Here is a 22,335-nt window from a genome sequence, read left to right on the forward strand (position 1 = left end):
GAATGTTCGAGAAAAGGCAACTTCAGGGTAGTGATATGGAGAATGACAAACCAGCGTTCTAGGAAGGGATAGAGTATACAAACGTACCAGTGAATAGGGTCAGAGTATTGAAAAATGTTGGAAAAACAGAATTAAAGGTTATTGTCTGAATGTATGCGTGGAGATAAATAGCAAGTGGAAGAAGTTAACTGGTGGGTGTAGTTTATAGGCCTACTAACAGGAGCTACACTGTAGGACATAGGACAGAGTATTAATCAATAAATGATGAGGGGGCTTGTGAGAAAGATTCTGAAATAATCGTGTGCAATTTAAACCATGAAATTTGGACAAATCAGTTTGGCAGAGGTAGGCTTGAGGGTGAGTTCATCGTGTATTTGGACAGTTTCTCCGGACAATACTTTCTGGAACTAATCAGGGAGATGTCTACTTTATTGATATCATAGTATGTGATACAATAGGCAAAAGTGATAGCGTAATAGAATTTCGCATCTGGTTTGATAACCTTCCACCTCAGAGAGCCATTTCACATCAACTGTGCCAGTTTTCACAGCTTGCGGATCTGAGAGCCAGTCATCGCTGCTTGCCACTTAACCCCAATCGGTGTTTTGGTTGTGTTCAGCAGCATGCAACTGTCTCTTGACTTTTTTTGAACAATTTTTTTAAAACACAAATTTATTTTTATCCAATTAAGGGGCAATTTTAGTATGGCTAATCCACCGAACCTGCACATCTTTGGGTTGTGGGGGTGAACCCCACGCAGACATGGGGAGAATTTGCAAACTCCACACAGCCAGTGACCCGGGGCCGGGATTGAACCTGTGTTCTCGGTGCCACGGGCTGCAGTGCTAACCACTGTGCCACCGTGCTGCCCCTTTTTTAACAATCTTTTTTCCCCTTAAATTTAGAGTACCCAATTCATTTTTCCAATTAAGGGGCAATTTAGCATGTTCAATCCACCTAACCTGCACATCTTTGGGTTGTGGGGGCGAAACCCACGCAAACACTGGGAGAATGTGCAAACTCCACACAGACAGTGACCCAGAGCCGGGATCGAACCTGGGACCTCGGTGCCGTGAGACTGTAGTGCTACCACTGCGCCATCGTGCTGCCCTTTTTTAACAATCTTAATTGGCCTCACGCCACATTCATGTGGGTTTGCTGCATTCCCACCGGCTGTTTCATTCTAACATTAGCTTCTGTCGTTAGCTTCTGTCGACTGCTCCCAACGATTCTTTGGCCTGCTTCTCCACAAATCTTGCTTTGGTGGGTTAAATTCCACCCAAAGTATAGGAAAAAGATGTATTATGGCTAGATAAGGAATATGAAGGTGGTATTAAATTGAAAGAAAAGGCTACAAAGATTAGTGGTAGGCTAAAGGATTGGGCAAATTTTAGAGACCAGCAAAGGTTGACTTAAAAAAGGGAAAAAATAGAATGAGTAAAAAGCAAGAAATATAAAAACAGACAGCGAGAACTTGCGCAGTGTATAAAAAGAGAGTAGGGGGAAGTGAACTTGGTCTTTTAGAGGATTAGACTGGGGAATTTGTAATGGGAAATTAAATGACAGGCTTTGAACAAGTGTTTTACATCTATCTCATGGTAGAAGACAAAAAGCATCCCACTAATGATAGTAGAAAATCAAGAGGCAAAAAGGAGGGTGGAACTTAAAGCAATCGTAATTACTGGAGACAAGGTACTAGGTAAACTAAGACTGCCCAATCCCCAGTCTTTTCTGTCAAATTCCCTAAAATCTGGAAAGAAAAAGAACAAAGAACGATACAGCACAGGAACAGGCCCTATGGCCCTCCAACCCTGCGCCGATCATGTGTCCTATCTAGACCAACTGCCTGTATTCTTCTATACCCTCTCTGTTCATGTGCCTATCCAGATAAGTCTTAAAGGTCGCTAACGTATCTGCCTCAATCACCCTCTGTATAAAAAAAGAAACTCCCCCCACACATCTCCACTGAACCTATCCCCCATACCTTGTAATTTTCAATTCCGCCCTCCAACTGTTCATCCTTCACCCCTATCTATACCTTTAATAATTTCATAAACTTAGAGGCAGCGCGGTGGCACAGTGGTTAGCATTGCTTCCTCACGGTGCCGAGATCCCATGTTTGATCCTGGCTCTGGGTCACTGTCCGTGTGGAGTTTGCACATTCTCCCCGCGTTTGCATGGGTTTTGCCCACACAACCCAAAGATGTGCAGGGTAGGTGGATTGGCCACGCTAAATTGCCCCATAATTGGAAAAAATGAATTGTGTACTCTAAATTTATTTTAAAAAATAATACTTTTATAAACTTCTATCAGGTCGCCCCTCGGCCTCTGTCTTTCTAGGGAGAAACATCCCAGTTTATTCAATCTCTCCTCATAGCTAATACCCTCCATACCAGGCAATCCTGGTAAACCTTTTCTGTACTCTCTCCAAAGCCTCCATGTCCTTCTGGTAGTGCGGTGACCAGAATTGGAGAGGGTATTCCAAATGTGACCTCACCAAAGTTCTATATAGCTTTTCACATAATTTTTGAGCTTTTATACTCGATGCCCTGTCCTATAAAGGCAAGCATGCCATATGCTTTCTTTACCACCATTTCCACCTGTGCTGCCACTGTGGACTTGTACGCCCAGATCTTTGTGTCTCTATGCTCCTGATGGGTCTGCCATTTATTTTATAGCTCCCACCTGAATTGCATCTACCAAAATGCATCACCTCGCATTTGTCCAGGTTAAATTCCATGTGCCATTTCTCCGCCCAATTTTGCAGCCTCAATTTTGCAGCCTATCTATATCCTGTTGTATTCTCTGACAATCTTCATCACTATCCGCAACTCCTGCAATCTTGGTATCATCCTCAAACTTGCTAATCAGACCGCTGTTTTGTTATGCTCTTGATGTAGCATAAACTGCTTCCTTGATGTGCACTCTGACAAAGGAAGGTTCAAACTTGGAGATAGCTTTAACACATTTATTAATTAACAATTCTCCTACTTGGATTCGACTCTCCTGTTAATCCTGCTATAGCTACTCAGACTAACTAACCAGTCTGCTACAATCCACGTGGTGGGTGTGATGTGTTTCAATCAACCCTGTCTGTACTCGCTAAGTGTCTCCACTGGAAAGAGGAAGATCATGTGTGCTGTGTCCTTATGTATGGGTGTGTGTAATGCCCCCCTGTGGTAGTGTCACCTCTGGGTGTGTCTTGACTGCCCATTGGTCGTGTCCTATCTTACTGACCTATTGGTTGAATGTCTGTGTGTCATAATGTCTCTGGTGCTCCCTCTAGTGTCTAGCTAGGTGTAGTGTGTTCGCATTAACCCCTTGTGTATTTACAGTGATGCATATCACCACAACCGCTACGTTTCCTTCCAAGTCATTTATATATATATATATATTACAAACAACAGTGGTCCCAGTACTGATCCCTGCGGAACACCACTAGTTACAGACCTCCATTCGGAAAAACACCCTTCCACTGCTACTCTCCGTCTTCTATGGCTAAGCCAGTTCTGAATCCATCCAGCTAGTTGACCCCTGACCCCCATGTGATTTAATCTTTTGCGCCAGCTGCCATGATGGACCTTATCAAATGCTTTACTAAAGTCCATGTAGACAGCATCCACAGCCCTTCCCTCGTCAATCATTTTTGTCACCTCAAAAGATTGGAAAACTGCAAATGTAAACTTCTAGCAGGGAGATCGGAAGCAGGAAATTACAGACCAGTCAGCCTGTCGTTGGGGAAATTATTGGAATCCATTATTCAGAAAGTAGTAGCAGGGCATTATGAAAATCGGTACAATCAAACCGAGTTATCGTGGTTTTATGAAAGGGAAATCTTGTATGACACGTGTGCTGAGTTCTTTCATTGGATGTCGCGCAGGGTGAGATAATCATAAAGAGAGAGGAAGTACTCGAAGGATTGAAATCCTTGAAAGTTGATAAGTCGCCAGGGGAAGATGGATTATTTCCGAGGCTACTGAAGGAGGTCATTGAGGAGATAGCAGATGCTCTAAGGCTGATTTTCTAAACCTCACTAGACACGGGGGAGGTACTGGAGAAATGCAAATGTGGTACCATTGTTTAAAAAGGGATCGAAGGAAATGCCAAACAAGTATAGGCCAGTTACTCTTGTATCAGTGGTGGGGAAATTAGTAGAATCAGTTCTGAGAGATATGATTAACTGTCACATAGAAAGGCATGGACTAGTCAGGGATAGTCAGCATGGACTTGTTAAAGGAAGGTCTTGCCTGACAAATTTGATCAAATCCTTTGAGGAAGTGACAAGAAAGGTTGATGAAGGTAGTGCAGTGGACGTTCATAGATTTTAGCAAGGCTTTTGACAAAGTCCCACATGGCAGATTAGTCAAGAAAGTGAAAGCCCATGAGATACAGTACAATGTGGCAAACTGGATAAAAAGTTGGCGCAGTAACAGGAAACAAAAGGTAATGGTTGATGGTTCCTCTTGCAAGTGGAAAGTTGTTTCGAGTGGTGTTCCACAGGGCTCGGTGTTGATGAAGTGACAGAAACAGTTGATTGAAGTGAAGGCGGTGAATGGTGTCCAGATGGGTTTTAAGAAAGTCTTTGATGAAATAGTTTTAAAGAAAAAGATTTCACTGGATGTAGATGTTGCCGGACAGACCAGCATTTATTGCCCATTCCTAATGGTGGTGGCGGTTAACAAAATTGAGGACCATGGAATAGGAAGATCAATGTTAGCTTGAATGTAAAATTGGCGTAAGAACAGAAAATAGCGTGCATATGCTTTGGTGTTCCTAAAGTGCTAGGGTCACTGCTTTAAATGACTTGGATATTACAATACAAAGCAAAATTTCAAAATTTATTGTTTAAACCAAACTTCAGAGGTGATGCAAACAGTGCGGATGATATCAATCGACTGCAATAAGACATAGGCCAGCTGAATGGGTAGATAAGTGGCAGATGTAAATTGATTGAGAGAAGTGAGAGGTGATACATTTGAAATGAAAATCGCTTATTGTCACAAGTAGACATCAATGAAGTTACTGTGAAAAGCCCCTAGTCGCCACATTCCGGCACCTGTTCGGGGAGGCTGGTACGGGAATTGAACCGTGACATTTTAAACTTAATGGCACAATTCTAAATCTTGTGCAGGTAGAGAGACCTGAGGGTTCATGTATATGGATCTTTCAAGGTAATGGGACATATTGAGAGTATTAAAAAGCGTGTTCATCTAGGGCTTCATAAACCGAGGAATTGAATTAAAAACAGTGAGGTTGAACCTTTATAAAGCTCTGGTTAGACCACAAAGAGAGTATTGTGGTCTGTTCTGGTCACTACATTTTAGAAAAGATGTGAAGGTCCTTGAGAGGATACAGAGGAGAATTACCAGAATGGTTCTAGAGGGAATTTAGTTGGGACATAGGTTGAGAAACTGGAGTTCTCCTTGGAACAAAGAGATTGCGGGGAGATATAATAGAGGTGTACAAGATAATTGGTTTAGCAAGATAGACAAAGAAAGACTGCTCCCATTAGATGATGGTTCAAGGTTTGGGGGATACTGAGTTAAGGTTTTAGGCCAGAGGTATTTAAGGTTTTAGGCGAGATAAACCAAAAGCATGGAAGGCTCTATGTGTGGAATCACCAACAGAAAAATGTTTGTAATGAAAATAAGTATTAAGAATAGTATAAAGTGCTATTGTAGAGAAAGAGTGGAGCAAAGTAATAAAGGAAACTCTAGATGAGGTTTGTAAATGTAATAATTGGAGACTAGGAGTTGAGGTAAAGATTTCCAAAGAGCATAGTGATGGGTGAATAGGTTTTGCTATAGAATAAGATGTATGCAACAAACCTTTGGATAAGCAGAAAGTTTGCGGAAGGGGAAACACCCTTCCTGTGTCTACTTTGTCGAGCCCTGTAGGAATTTCATGTTATATCTTTCCTTCGGTAAGGAGACCAAACCTGCGAACATGTTCCAAGTGCAGTCACACCAAGTCATATACAATTGCAGAAAGACATTGTTACTCAAAAGTCCCTTTTAAAGTTCAGCTCTTCACAATTTTAAAAATACTCTGTAGCTCTGTTTTTCCTACTTCAGAATATAATCTCATATTTCTCCACATTGTGAGGATCATTATCAGAATTCTCTTTGCCCACTCGTGTAGCCTCTCCAAATCCCTTTAAAAGTGTTTTTGCATCCTCCACACTAATCACACGTTCATCTAGTTTTGAGTCATCTGCAAACATGGAAATATGACCTTTTATCCTGATAACCAAATCATTTATATCGGTTGTGAATAGCTGGGGCCCAAGCACTGTTCCTTGCTCTACCCAACTAGTCACAAGCTGCCAACCTGAAAATGACCCATTTATTTATACTGTGTTCCGTCCGTTAACCAGTTCTTCCATGCCAATGTATTCAACTCTGGAACGTTCTCAAAAGCTTACTGAAAATCTAAATATACCACATCCACCATTTCCCCCTTCTGTATTTTGCTAGTTACATCCTCATAAAACTTCAGATTTGTTAAAATTGATATCCATGTTGACCCTGCCCAACTTGCTATTTATTTTCTGAATGCCATGTTATCGCACCCCTTATAGATTGTAGCATTTTCACTACTATTGATGTCAGGCTGGCAGGTGCCCTGTTTTCTCTTGAGTACTGGGGTTCTATTTTGCCACCTTCCAATCTGAAGGAAGCATTCCAGACTTCTATAGAGTTTTGAAAGATGCCACCAATTCATCTATCATTGTATGTGGCACAGTGGTTAGCACTGCTGCCTCACAGCATCAGGGAGTCGGGTTCAATTCCAGCCTCGGGGTGATTGTGTGGAGTGTACTTTCCTCCCTCAGTCCAAAGATGTGTAGGTTAGGTGGATTGGCCATGCTGCATTTCCCCTTAGTGTCCAAAAGGTTAGGTGGGATTACTGGGTTACAGGGATAGGGCTGGAGTGTGGGACTTGGTAGTCCCAGCCTCTCTCTAAGGGTCAGTGCAGACTCGATGGGCCAAATGGTCTCCTTCTGCACTTCAGAGATTCGATTATTCCACCTTTTTCAAAACTTCCAGGGAATTTCTGTCCCGTTGATTTGTCTCGATTTTTGGAACTAACAACTCTCCATTCCACATTTGCACTAGTCCCTTGATTCTCCATTAGTTCTTGGAGGTTTCAGTATTTTCTTCCATGAAGAAATGCAAATATTTGTTTAGCTTCTCTGCAACTTCCTTATTCCCCATTATAAATTCTCCTTACACCGCTAATCTATTTGTCTTTCCATACCTAATAGAGGTTTTTACAGTCTGTTTTTATGTTTCTCAGCTATTTCACTTATGTCCTATTTTTCCCTTCTTAATTTTTTTCTTGATCCTTCTTTACAGAATTCTAAAATGCTCCCAATTCTCACTTTGGGCAACTTTATCCCAATTTCTCCCAATTACTTTGGGCAACTATAGGCCTTTTCCTTTGATCTAATATAATCATTGGTTTATTTTGTTAGCCATAGTTGGAAGACTTGTCTTTCTGGGATTATATGCATTAAATGAATGTATTTTGTTGTAAAATATGTATTAGCTCATTAAATGTCAGCTATTTTTGATCTACTGCCATACCTTTTAACATTCCCTATCATAACCAATTTTTCCCCTCATAGGTTTCTTTGTTTAGGCTTAAGACCCGAGTCTCTGATTGAACTGCATTGCTTTCAAAGTTGATGTAAAATTCGATCATCATATGGTCACTCTTTCCTAAAGGCTCCTTCACAAGATCATTAATTAGCCCTTTTTCATTGTACAATACTAAATCTAAAATATCCCGTTCCTGAGTTGGTTCCTCGACGTACTGCTCCAGAAAACCATCTATATGCATTCCAAGAGTTCGTCCTCCACAGCATTAGTACTAATTAGGCTTACCCAGTCTATATGTGGGTCGAAATCCCCCATAATTACTGTAATACCGTTGTTACTGGCACCTCTATTTTTCTGATTTATATTGTGATTTGCATTAATGCGGCTTATAAACCGCTCCCACCAATGGTTTTTGACCATTACTGTTCCTTACTTCCACTCAAATTGATTTTATGTCTCTACCTTTAGAACTAAGATTATGAGTGGGATTCTCCAGCTACGTCGCCCAGCGACTGGAGAATCCCGCTGGAGGTCAATGGACTTCTCCAATGTCTCACCCTTGGCGTACTTGTGGCGGTCACGGCGGAAGAATCCAGCCCTATCTCTCACTACATTACCTTTTTAAAAAAACTTAGAGTACCCAACTCATTTTTCCAATTAAAGGGCAATTTAGCATGGCCAATGCACCTACCCTGCACATTTTTTTGGATTGTGGGGGCAAAATCCACGCAAACGGGGAGAATGTGCAAACTCCACATGGGCAGTGACCCAGAGCCGGGATCGAACCTGGGACTTCAGCGCCGTGAGGCCGCAGCGCTAACCACTGCGCCACCGTGCTGCCCTACTCTCACTACATTACTAATATCCTCTTTCATAACAGCTATCCCACAACCTTTTCACAGCTGCCTGTCTTTCCTTGGATATATCTGTCTCATATCCTTGGATATTCAGGCCCCAGCGTTGGTTTCTTTGTAGCCATATTTCTGTAATGGCTATATAGGCCATGCATATGAATTTTTATTTGAGCTGTGTTCTCATCTGTTTTATTGTGAATGCTGCGGGTATTTAGATACAGCCTTCAATTGAGTTTCTCTCCCCCCACGCCCCCCACTGTTTTTGTAAACTCTGGCCCTATCCACTGGAACATACTTGTGTTTACAATCACTATTTGTGTGTGCCATTCTCTGATTATCAGATCAGTACCATTACTGCAGCCATGAACTCTTGTCATTTCCCTTTAATTTACTCAACCTGCCCATTTTTTACTTAGTTTAAAGCCCTCTCTACTTCCCTAGTTGTATGACCTTGTTAGAACACTGATGCCATCACCGTTCAGGTGAAGTCCATCCCAACAGTACAACTCCCAATTTCCCCAGTACTGGTGCCAGTGTCCCACAAACTAGAACCCACTACCCCACACTAGTCTTTGAGCCACTCATTCATCTCTCTAATCTTATTTACTTTATGCTAATATGCACTTGGCTCTTGTAATAATCCAGAGATTATTACTTTAGAGGTCTTGCTTTTTAAATTAGTGCTAGTTCTTTGTACTCACTTCCATGTACTCACTGTGCAGAATATCTATTTCCGTTATATGTATGCTGTTAGCTGCATGGACCACAATAACTGGGTCCTCTCCCTCCCTGCAAGTTCCCCTCCAGCCTTGAGCAAATATCCCAAACCCTGGCACCGGCCAGACAACACAGCCGTCTGGATTCTTGCTCTCCATTGCAGACGACAGTGGAGGTAGCAGCATAGTGGTATTGTCGCTGGGCCTGTAATCCAGAGACCTGTGGTAATGATCTGGGGACCTGGGTTTGAATCCCATCCCTAAAATATCTCAAATTAAAAATCGAATGATGACCATGAAATTGTCAATTTGTCGAAAAAACCCATCTGGTTCACTAATGTCCTTTAAGGAAGGAAATATGCCATCCTTGCCTGGCCTACATGTGACTCCAGGCCCACAGCAATGTGATTGACTCTTAAATGTCCTCTGAAATGGGCCAGCACGCCACTCAGTTTGTATTCAACTGCTACCGACTTGGAAATATAACACTGTTCCTTCACCATTCTTGGGTCAAAGTCCTGGAACTCCCTCCCTAACAGCACTGTGGGTGTAGCTACATCTGAGAGACTACAGTGGTTCAAGAAGGCAATTCACCACCACCATCTTAAGGGCTTCTAGGGATTGGCAATAACTTCTGGCCTAACCAGCCCACATCCTGCAAATGGATTTTTAAAAAAGCACACTGTCCCCTATTGCTACGACATTCTTTTAACTCCCTTCACTTGAATGACTTCCAGTACCATGTACCATGGCCTACATGCCGATCTACACTGCGACCCTCACTCTTGTTTGTAAAAGCTGTGAGACCCTCAAACTTATTGCTCAATTATAAGAACTGAGTCTCCTCCACTCCCACCTTTTCAATCCCCTGACCTGCCTGCCTCGCAGTAACATTTTCTTGATCCTGACCACTGACCAAGTCACACAAAGCTAACCTAAGGGTGTCACTGCCTTCTCGAACAAAGCTCCTTGGAAACTTCCTGCCTCATTTTTGCATTGCCTCCAACTCCGTATCTCTGACCTGAAACTCAAGCTGCAAACAATTACTGTGGATGTAGTTGCCACGGACTGCAGTGGCTCCAGAAGCTCCCACGTGTTCTGCCAGTTTTATTGCATTAATTTAATTTATTTTCTTAATTTATAGTTCCTGTCTTCACCTGTCTCACTCACCAAACTCCCAGCTTGATATTCTTGTGACATTTTATGAAGAACAGAAAGGTACAATTAAGAGTGATAAATTAGATCTGTGTTCATTTGGTTCAGTTTATTGGTTCATTTGGTTCAGGGCTTGAACACAAATCAAGACTGCCGCTCTAATGTGTTACTGAGGGGGTACTGCACTTTTGGAGGTGTCTTTCTATAATATTTGAAAGTGAAGCCATTTCAGCCCCCCTCAGATGGACTCAAAACCCAAAGGCATTATTTTGAAGAAGAACAGGTAGTTATCCGTGGTACCCTCGCCAATATTTATCCCACAAAGAACATCTCAGAAATCAATCATTTGGTCAATATCACATTACTGTTTGTTGGAATTTGCTGTGAACAAATTGGCTGCTGCCTTTCCTACGGGCAAGACTGACTGCATTTCTTCAAAAAACTTAATTAAATGTAAAGCATTTTAACATTCTAATGTTGTGAAAGGCGGAAATCTTACGCCTTCTAACTTTCAAGCATGGTATCCAAATATTACCATTGTTGGTTAAATTATTTAACAGATATTGAATTTAAAGCTGAGCCACTCCGTAATGGAGAAACCAGCATTGTAGAAAAAATAATTTTCTCCATAACTAGATACTGTGAAATATAGTTAAAGGTCAGTTTCTTTAACTATTTGGTATGCATTTTTCTGAGCTTACTATTTGTTTTCTAATATTTGCACCCATTCCTGATGTATAATTTCTTTAAGGATAGCTAGTGGCCAATGCATGATTGCAGATTCTGGTGTGTAATTTTTCTTTTGAGATACAATGATTTTTATTTATTATTCTGAAGAGTCAAATAACATGTCCCAGGTTTTGGATAAACGGAATGTTGAAGTCTCTCTTTTTTTTTTTGACGTTTTGATCAAATTTGTTTTTTCGATTTGGCAGATCTGGGTAGGATGTACAACCTAGTTTCTCGAATCCAAGATGGCCTTGGGGAGCTGAAGAAGCTTCTAGAAACGCACATTCACAACCAGGGTTTGGCTGCCATTGAGAAGTGTGGAGAAGCTGCTTTAAATGTGAGTTATAGAATGTTAACTGCAATCCCCTTGTTACATTTCCCTCTGGACCACTATCTTATGTTTACAAATATTGCTGACATCTGATAACTTATAGCGTTCATGCTTTTTAGAAACTCATTACTTCGTAAGTTTCTCTCGTTTTCCTCCCCCATGCACCCCTCGCACTACGATATCATCCTTTCTGGGGACAGCGAGGATTTTGGTTTCTTAGACAATCTGTAATAATGTGGGTGGGAAGAAAAGAGCACCAAAACGTGTAGTTTCAAATGGTGGCAATGTCTATAGTTATTTTGGTTGTGATTGGATTGTGTTTTAAAACTCAAAAAATTCTTCAAATTTATGGTGCTTGCTGAATGAGTTCCTTTTCTTGTGATTGTAAGCTTTTTCTTTTGCTTGGTGTAGTTATCCATTTTTTGAGGAGCAACTCAATTATTTACTGTCATGAATCTGAACAGTTGCCCATCAGATTCTTCTGGTGAGAGACAGAAGACGATGGACCCATCCAAAATTCTGGGTGTAGCACTGAAGACTTGTGCAGCAGAACTAGCTGCACTGATATGCATGCCATTCCAGTACAGTTGCAACCATCCAACAAGGACAATTAATAATGTGTTCTGGCGACAAAAAGCAGGACAAATTCAATCCAGCCAATGACAGTCCTGTCAGCCTACTCTCAATCATCAGCAAAGTGATGAAAGGTGTTTTGACATTGCTGTCAAGTGGCATTTACTTGCCTGTAATTACTTATTGATGCTCATTTTGGGTTCTGCCAGGGCTACTCTGCTCCCCACTTCAATTTAGCCTGTGTCCAAACATGGAAGAAAGCTGCATTGTGTGACATGACCTTGACAACAAGGTAGCATTTGACTGAGTGAGGCTCAGGGTCCTAACAAAACCAAAATTGTTGGATATTGTGGCGAATACTCTCTAATGGTTGGAGTTATGCATAACACAAAGGAAGATGGTGGTGGTATTGAAGGTCAATCATTTCAGCCCAGGATCTCGTTGTGGGAGTTCCTCAGGGTAGTGTTCTCGGCCCAACCATCTTCAGATGCTTTATCAATCACCTCGCTATAAAGTCAGAAGTGTAGATGTTTGCTGATGATTGCATTGTTCAGCCGGATACTGAAGCAGTCGTACCCATATGCAGCAAGACCTGGACAACATTCAAACTTGGGTTAATAAATAGCAAGTAACATTTATGCTACGCAAGTGCCAAACAATACCCATCTCCAACAAGCGCAAATCTAACCATCTCCCCGTGACATTCAAAGGCATTACCATTGATGAACATCTAGGGGTTGCAATTGACCAGAAAATTAGCTGGACCAGCCATGTAAGTATTGTGGCTACAAGAGCAAGTCAAAGGTTGTGAATTCTGCAGCGAGTAATTCACCTCCTGATTCTCCAAGGTCTGTACTGTATTCACAAGGCACTTGTTGGTCTAAGAAGGAAACTCCCCACCCGTTTGTGGGCAATTATGGATGGACAACAAATGCTGGCCTTGCCAACGACATTTATCCCGTGGAATTCTGAATAAGTTGGATGTGTGATTCAACTTCCCTGGATGAGTGTTACTCAAGAAGCTTGATAACACCCAGGTCAAAGTATCCACTTGATCGGCACCCCATCCATCACCTTAAGCATTCACTCCTTTACCAGCAGCACACCGTGGCAGCAGTTTCACCCAAAGGGTTATGAATCTGTGGAATTTCCTGCCCAGTGAAGCAGTTGACGCTACCTTGTTGAATGTTTTTAAGGCAAAGATAGATAGATTTTTGAACATTAAAGGAATTAAGGGTTACGGTGAGCAGGCGGGTAAGTGGAGCTGAACCCACAAAGATCAGCCATGATCTTGTATATTGGCAGAGCAGGCTCGAGGGGCCAGAAAGCCTACTCCTCCTAATTCTTATGTTCTATACGAGATGTATGCACTGCAACAAACCGCCAAGCCTCCTTCAACTGAATTTGCCAAACTCAAATCCTTGATCATCTGGAAGGACAAGAGCAGTAGAAATGTAAACGCCACCGCCTGCAAGTTCCCCTCCCAAGTCTCTTGACATGGAACTATATCATCGTTTCTGCACTTTTGCTGGAACAGAATCCTGGAACTCTTTATCTTTAACACATAGATTGCTTGCAGCAGTTCACCACCTAAGGGCAATTATGATTGGGCAACAAATGTTGGCATTAGCAGTGCTGCTCACAATCCAAGAACAAATAAAAAAGACAATTAATTAATACAAACTAAACAAAATTTCTGTAATTTTATTTTGAATTGTTGGAGAAAGTCTGCCTGCAAAATAACCAAATTTAGGTTTGCTTGGCTTAAATTATGAACAATGTGAATGTTAAAGATTTTGTTGGTTAATTACGGAGCCTTGGTCTTGTTATCACAGTTCAACAACATGTTCACGCATGCAGCATGACCATTATGTTCATACTACCAAATTGATGTTAAGGGACCCATTGCAGTTTAGCACTTATGATCTTAAAATATAGGGATTAACTTTACAGGACTTGGGTTTGCAAGATCCCTATTTGGTGGAGTAAACTAAATAATTTAGATCCTTGGTAATTGTCCTATATAATTTTAATTTGAAAATTAAACATTTTCAGTCCAGTTTATGTTTCAGTATGAGTCACAAAGCAATGGCAATTTTAATTAAAATGTCTAAACAATAAGCTGCAAGTGTAGTTGGCATGTATCACCATACTGATGCTGCCAAACGTCTTTAGCAGCCAGGTTTAAAGAAGTGCGGATTCAATGGTGGAAATGTGTTTTACAAGTGGTAACGTTTTTGCACACATTTGCATTAATCTGCTCATTCGTGTTAATTGTGTTTGTGCGCAGTGGTAACAGCGCATGGAACTATCACCGTATATTTAAAAACAAATTTCCCATTCTTTGGGGCGACTGAAAAGTGGGACTGGGCCAGGAGCAGGTGAGTGTGCTCCCCCAGAGTGAGCTGCAATACCATTCACTGAAATGACTTCTGTGTAAGGCGATGTGCTGCCAACCTCTCATCCCCAACCTGTCCACTTTCAATCTCCCAGCAGTGACCTAAGCTTCTAGACTTGTACTCTGGTATGTCTTGAGTCCATCCAAATAAACTTGAGTTTTGTTTTAATGCTGCTATTCATTATTAAGTTTCAACCTTCACATTTATACAATAAATGTGTTTAGTGTATTCATATCTGTTGTTTTTTTTTGACCCAGGATCCCAAAATGTATGTACAGACAATTCTGGACGTTCATAAGAAGTATAATGCATTAGTCATGTCAGCGTTTAACAATGATGCTGGTTTTGTGGCTGCATTGGATAAGGTAAGGTGTTGCTTTGTAGCAGTTGATCTAACTGTTAATGCTTTCTATTCACAATTACCGTGTAGAAAGGAAATAAATGCAACGTTTGGTGCGGGGGGGAGGGAGGGGGCATGCTAGAAAGCACTGATCAGCAAATAATTAAGTTTAAAACTGAAAATTAAATAGCTGGATGCTGTATTTCCTGTGTCCCAGCTTCTAGACTCATTGATAAGTTGAAGAGAGTCCTGATAATGCTCACTGGGTTGTAACTGATGTAACAATGCAATTATTTTGATCCAGCTAGGTTCACTTGATTTTTTTTTTTTCATTCCCTCAACTTTATAAATTGAACCAAGTGACAGCACAAGCCTATGATCAGTTGTATTGGGGAACAAGTTTGTAGGGGTTAACAGCTTCACGGTGCTATCCTGTCAAAAGTCTCCAGAGGCAAAGATCAAAACTTTCAAAGCTTCAGGAGCCACTCCATCCGGATAATTGATAATCCATTGACTAATTTGCAAATTAAATCAAGTTGATAGGAAGAGACCTGATGCTTTTTAGTCCTCTGAATTCTAGGCACTTGGTCACTGGTGGAAGCTGTGCTGTATAACCAATTTCATTCTTTCAAAGAAAAAGCTTATGACGCTGTTGCCCCTTGCAAACATAGCAGTTGTCATGTGCTTGAAACAGCTATGCAATGCAAAATGTCTGATGTGTAGTGTCCTATGTGGTGGATTGTAAGGATGCAGTGGCATGAAAGCTTTCTGCCATGGTAACCTTCACTTAAGAAGAATCATTCCTTTCCAGATATTGTTTGCAGGTTGCGCTTTAGCAGATGGTTACAACTCTGACAATATTCCTTGTGAAATAGTGACATGTCCAGGTAGGTTTGGTGGGATCTTTAAGCAAGGCCCTGGTGTAGGATTAGTCGACCAAGTGCTGCATTGTACGTGTATTAGTCCATTTGTCTTTTCCCATTACAGCACTTTTTATGCAAAGGTAGTGGAAATCTGGAACTTTCATGTTTAAAAGGTCATGGAAGCTGCGACAACTGAAATTTTCAAGGCTGTGATTAATAGAATTTTGTTACGCAAGGTTATTGAAGGATAAGAAACCAATGTAGTTAAATGCAGTTGAGGTACATGACATAGCTAAATGGTGGAGCAGGCGTAAGGGGCTGAAAGGCTGTTATTGCGTAGCCTGAACAGCAAAGTCTGTTGGGTAGCTTGAGGCTGTTAAAACATTATGTTAATAGATAATAAAAACAGAAAACGCTGGATAAACTCAGCAGGTCTGGCAACATCTGTGGAGAGAGAAACCGTTTTGGATCTAAATGATCCTCCTACAGAACTGTCCTGTAGAAGGGTCATTTAGATCCAAAATGTTAACTCTGTTTCTCTCCACAGATGCTGCCAGACTTGCTGAGTTCATCCAGCGTTTTCTGTTTTATTACTTTTGATAGGTCGAGGAATTTTCTCATTACTCATGGTTCTATTCAAATTCATTAATGAATTAGAATAGAATTAGCATCAAAATCACTGTACAAGGATGGGAAATTCTATATTTGTAATTTTAGTATACAACTGTTTTCAGAAGAATTGTTAAATTTGTGGAAAGTGTGGTACCAGCAGCAATTGATTAAAATTCAGATACAAATTATGAATGTCAAGAATTGAAATTGTTGACTGTCACTTGGTAATGCCCAATTGAAAGTTTTGGTAATGCCCAATTGAAAGTGTGAATACCTAACAGCCTTTTTTCTACTACTGAAAAATGTTGCTTGCTTTTATGCAGGCTTGTGGCCGTTTCATAAATAACAATGCAGTGACAAAAATGGCTCAATCATCAAGTAAATCTCCAGAACTTTTGGCACGATACTGTGACTCGTTACTAAAGAAAAGGTAGGATCTATGTACAAGTGCAACATCCTTTCCAAGTTGGAAAATGTTATTCATTGTTGCCCATAAGTTGAACAGTAATAAATAGTAGAAACATACAGCAGGTCAGGCAGCATCTGTGGAGAGAGCAAAAGGTGACATTTTGTGTTAATGACCATCATCAGAACTGTTCAGTCAGCCTTGTTTCCCTGCTCTATCCCTCTAGCCCCTCATGTTAATTTCCCCCCAGTGTCTCCCAAATTTCCTTTTTAAATTGATTGATCATCTCCACTTTCACCACCCTTGTAGATCATTAATTCCATGTCATTCCCATTTGCTGCATAAAAGAGAAAAGTTCTCCCTCACACTCCTGTACCTCTTGCCCAAAACCTTAAATCTCTATTCCCTAGCCCATAAACCATCAGCTAATGGGAAAAGCGTTTCTTTTTCGTATGTAAACCGTTCATCGTCTTGTACACTGTAACTGATCACCCTTCAATCTCCTTTACGCAAAGATCAATCCCAGCTTCTCCAACCTAATCTTGCAAATACCCTAATTTGTGGAACCATTCTGGTATATCACATTTGCACCCTCCTAAAGGACCGTCACATCCTTTCCTAAACTGTGGTGTCAGAACTCAGCGCAATATTCTAGCTGTAGCCTAACTAAAGCTTTATAAACATTCAGCATAAGTTCCCTACTTTTGTACTTGTTGTCTTTGTTTTTAAACTCAAGATCCTATATGCTTTGCTAATTACTCTCTTATGTCCAGTCGCCTTTGAAGATCTGCATTCTGGAACCTGCAGGCCGTCTGTCCCTGTCCATTTTTTTAGAACTGTGCTATTAAGTCTCTATTGCCTCTGCCAAATGTATTACCTCGCATGTCTCTGTATAGCATTCCAGCTTCCTCTTGTCTACCCATTCTGCTGGACTTTCACGGTCCTGTTGCAATCGATTGACCTTTCATGGAAAATAACACCGTAAACCTGAAAGTTTACTCTGTTGCACTCTGACCTGTTGGATGTTACCTGCAGTTTCTGCTCTTAATTTGGATTTCCAGCATTTGCATTATTTTGCTTTGATATCATCCTCAATTGTTTGTAATGTCTCCCAAGTTTGGAGGTTTGCAAATTTTGAAATTGTACTCTGTATTCCAACGTCCAAGACGTTTACTTCTATCTTTTCAGGCAATGCTTTCTAGATTACAATTCCACATTTCTTAAAAACAAAGAATCCTTGGCTGCCAGCTGGCATTTTGTCAGTCATCTCAAATCTTTCTCCTTTTGTTACTTGACCTCTTGCCAGTGGAAAGAGTTTATCCCTATCTACTCTGATCATATGAGCTATTAAATCTCTGCCTAAACTCCTATGCCCTCATGTTGACAATGCCAGCTTTGCCAATCTTGCCAAATACCTGAAGTCCCTCGTGTCTGATGTCTGTTAAACCTTCTCTGCACCCACACCAAGACCTTGACATCCTTCCCAAAGTGTGGTGCCAAGAAATGGACTGAACAGTGTACAGTTGATATATGACCCATAGTTTATAATATCTAAGTACATCTTCCTTGCTTTCATACTCTTTGCCTCTGTTTATAGAGCCAATGATCTCTTGTATTGTTTCTCTAAATAGTGCCATTGGATCCTTTATATCTATTGGAATTTAACAACTCGACCAACGACTTACAAACACATAATCCAGGTTAACGAGGCACGTTGAGTTCAATAGATCTGAATTCCAGCCTGAGAGATGAAAATGCTTGGGGAGTTATTTAGCTGTAAACAACAGTATAAACAAGGTTATGTCATCCTGAAAAGGAGCGGGATAGCAAAAATGAAGGATTCGTGGTTTTTGATGATTCTTCATAGATTTTCACTGGGTAAAATTGATATTGCAAGTTGGTAAGAATATTGTTATTTTATTAACAATTCATAGCCTTTATGCTCCTTGGGAATGCAAGAAGGCAGTGTGTTACGACACACTGGGCTAGTGAGTGGTCAGTTCCAGCCCCACTTGACCCAGAGTCACAACACCAGTAAAATTAGATTTATTTAAATACCTGAAAATTTGGTTGAGTCCAATAAACTACAGTCACCAGTCTTGTAATTTTACAACAAGACTAACCTATTATGTACCTTTAATTAAACAGACAGAAAATGTAGCTGCCTGTCTAATACCCGTTCTTATGGCCAATCCACCTACCCTGCACCTTCTTGGGTTGTGGGGGCGAAACTCATGCAAACATGGGGAGAATGCAAACTTCACACGGACAGTGACCCAGAGCCAGGATCGAACCTGGGACCTCGGTGCCATGAGGCAGTAGTGTTAACCACTGTGCCACCTTACTGTCCTCTTTATACACATACACATAGACAAAATACATATCGGGGAAAGGGTGGTGAAAAGACAAAGAAAATATTAATTAAATAAAAGGATAGTGCAGGCAAGGTTGTTTACCTTTCCTGCAGATTCCGCATCATTTCAGGTTCACAGCAAAGGAAATGGTAGACATTTACTGCTTTCAAAACAGTAGTTAAGACCAGAAGACATAGAAGCTGATTTAGGGTAGCACAAGTGGATAGCACTGTGGCTTCACAGCACCAGGGTCCCAGGTTCGATTCCCCGCTGGGTCACTGTCTGTGCGGAGTCTGCACGTTCTCCCCGTGTCTGCGTGGGTTTCCTCCGGTTGCCCCGGTTTCCTCCCACAGTCCAAAGATGTGCAGGTTAGGTGGATTGGCCATAATACATTGCCCTTAGTGACCAAAAAGGGGCTGGTTTAGCACAGAGCTAAATCGCTGGCTTTGAAAGCAGACCAAGGCAGGCCAGCAGCAAGGTTCAATTCCCGTACCAGCCTCCCTGAACAGACGCCGGAATGTGGTGACTAGGGGATTTTCACAGTAACTTCATTTGAAGCCGCCTTGTGGCAAGCGATTTTCATTTTTCAAAAGGTTAGGAGGGTTTATTGGGTTACGGGGATAGAGTGTAAGTGAGGGTTTAAGCGTATCGGTGCAGACTTGATGGGCTGAATGGCCTCCTTCTGCACTATGTTAAATGCTCTAGGCCACTCGGCCCATCGAGTCTGCTCTGCCATTCAATCATGGCTGATATTTTTCTCATCCTCATTCTCCTGCCTTTTCCCTTGATCGCCTTATTAATTAAGAACCTATCTGTCTGTCTTAAAGACACTCCGTGATTTGGCCTCCACAGCATTCTGTGGCAAGAAGTTCCACAGATTCACCACCCTCTGGCTGAAGAAAGCCCTCCTCATCTCTGTTTTAAAGGATCGTCTCTTTAGTTTGGCCTTTCCAAGGCCAGCACATCCTTCCTCAGATAGGGGGCCTAAAACTGCTCACAATACTCTAAATGGGGTCTGACCAGAGCCTTGTACAGCCTTGGAGGTACATCCCTGCCCTTGTATTGTAGCCCTCTCGACATGAATGCTAACATTGCAGTTGCCTTCCTAACTGCCGACTGAACTAGCACGTTAACCTTCGGAGTCCTGGTTCAAGATTCTCTCAAGTCCCTTTGTGCTTCTGATTTCCTAAGCCTTTCCCCATTTCGAAAATAGTCTATGCCTCCATTCATCCTTCCAAAGTACATAACCTCACAATTTTCAACATTGTATTCCATCTGCCACTTCTTTGCCCATTCTCCTAGCCTGTCGAAGTCATTCTTCAGCTCCCTGCTTCCTCAATTCTACCTGCCCCTCTGCATATCTTTGTATCATCTGCAAACTTAGCAACGATACCCTCAGTTCCTTCTTCCAGATCATTAATGTATGTTGTGAAAAGTTGTGGTCCCAGCAGCGACCCCTGAGGCACACCGGCTGCTGACCTGATTAATATAAAGATTATTATTGCTTCACCCGATGCTGGTGTCTATGTATTTACATTGAGTACCTTGTGTTGCTCTATTATGTATTTTCTTTTTATTTTCTTTTTCTTTACTTTTCACTGTACTTCGGTACATGTGACAATAAACAATCCAATCCTGAAAAATACCCCATTTATCCTCAGTCCTTTTAGCAACAAGTTGCTGGTTTTGATACACTTAAGATCTTCAGCTTTAAGCATTTCCCAATTATTGATCCACAGAACAAAATAAAAGAAATAGCAGCAAACTAAATAGTCAAAAATTACTCTTACAAGTGTATCGTTGATTCCTACAGTATTTCTAGAGTACTAATTTCCGTTTAGTTGAACATACTTTAATGCTGCCCCAATGTTACATAAAATGGATAAGTGTTGTGTATGGTTTAACAAACATTTTAATTTGTGTTCTATAGTTCCAAGAATCCTGAAGAGGCTGAGCTTGAAGATACACTTAATCAAGTGGTGAGTATTGCTAAACAGTCGCTACTTTTAGAAAGACTTGTTTATCCTTGATGGGTTTGGTTAGTTTTGCTATTTTCCTTCGAGGTTGCTTTATCTTCAGAAGCGGTGCAGCAATTTGAAACTATCCATACAACTTGTAAGGAAAGTCAGTGTTAAAAATCTTCATTATCCCCCCTTACCCAATCTGATCAATCAGCGTTAATTGTTTAGGATACCTGACCTGCATGCAGCAGGATCTCATTAATATCCTGATTGAACCGTCAAGTGGCAAACAATTTTTTTATTTAAAAAAAATAATAATAATTTTGATTAAAGGGTTTTCATAAAATATCAATCACAAAATGAAAAAGAAACCCAACAGGGTTAAGTACAAAACACAGTCCAAAAAAACAACCCTCCATACCCCCCCCCCCCCCCCCTGTACATAAATAATAGATTAACAGTAACACCCCGACTTAATACAACAAGTATATACAACCCCTCAGACCCTCCAGTATAAATAACAAAAACAAAAAAGTAAAGTGACACCCCCCCCCCCCCCCCCCCCCCCCCCCCCCCAAAGTTGCTGCTGCCATTGACCAATGTCTATCGCTCTGCCAGGAAGTCTAAGAACGGTTGCCACTGCCTAAAAAGCCCTTGTACCGACCCTCTCAAGGCGAATTTCACCCTCTTCAACTTAATAAACCCCGCCATATCGTTGATCCAGGATTCCACGCTTGGGGGCCTCGCATCCTTCCACTGAAGAAGAATCCTTTGCCGGGCTATCAGGGACGCAAAGGCCAGAATTCCGGCCTCTTTCGCCTCCTGCACTCCCGGCTCCTCTGCCACCCTAAATATTGCAAGCCCCCAGCCCTGGATCCTACCACCCTCGACACCGTCCTCGCTACGCCCTTCCAAAATTCCTCCAGCGCTGGGCATGCCCAGAACATATGGGTGTGGTTTGCTGGGCTCCCTGAGCGTCTAACACACCTGTCCTCACCCCCAAAAAACCGACTCATCCTTGTCCCGGTCATGTGTGCCCTGTGCAGCACCTTAAACTGTATGAGGCTGAGCCTCACGCACGAAGAGGAAGAGTTCACCCTCCCCAGGGCGTCTGCCCACATCCCTTCCTCAATGTCCTCTCCCGACTCCTCCTCCCACTTACCTTTTACCTCCACCACCGAGGCCTCCTCCTCCTGCATCACCTGGTAAGTTTCCGAGATCTTCCCCACTCCCACCCACCGCCCCGAGAGCACCCTGTCCTGTACAGTGTGGCCGTAGCCGCGGGAATTCCGCCACCTGCCGTCTGGCAAACGCCCTTACCTGTAAGTACCTGAAGGTGTTCCCCGGGGGGAGCCCGTACTTCTCCTCCAGCTCACCCAGGCTCGCGAACTTCCCGTCCACAAACAGGTCCCCCAACTTTCATATCCCTGCCCTGTGCCAC

The 22,335-nt window shown here is 41.8% G+C and overlaps 1 protein-coding gene across 2 annotated transcripts in view; it reads left to right on the plus strand.

The window, feature by feature from the left end:
* LOC140425033 (cullin-1) overlaps positions 1-22,335 on the plus strand; it is a 177,511-nt gene that overhangs the window by 85,321 nt on the left and 69,855 nt on the right. For both annotated transcript variants that reach the window (XM_072508821.1, XM_072508822.1), the window contains exons 9-12: positions 11,262-11,392; positions 14,616-14,723; positions 16,497-16,603; positions 20,864-20,912. In XM_072508821.1, coding sequence (XP_072364922.1) covers positions 11,262-11,392; positions 14,616-14,723; positions 16,497-16,603; positions 20,864-20,912 — 395 coding nt within the window. The remainder of the gene's footprint in view (positions 1-11,261; positions 11,393-14,615; positions 14,724-16,496; positions 16,604-20,863; positions 20,913-22,335) is intronic.

This window comes from Scyliorhinus torazame, chromosome 6 (assembly GCF_047496885.1).
Source record: "Scyliorhinus torazame isolate Kashiwa2021f chromosome 6, sScyTor2.1, whole genome shotgun sequence".
Taxonomy (NCBI): Eukaryota; Metazoa; Chordata; class Chondrichthyes; order Carcharhiniformes; family Scyliorhinidae; genus Scyliorhinus; species Scyliorhinus torazame.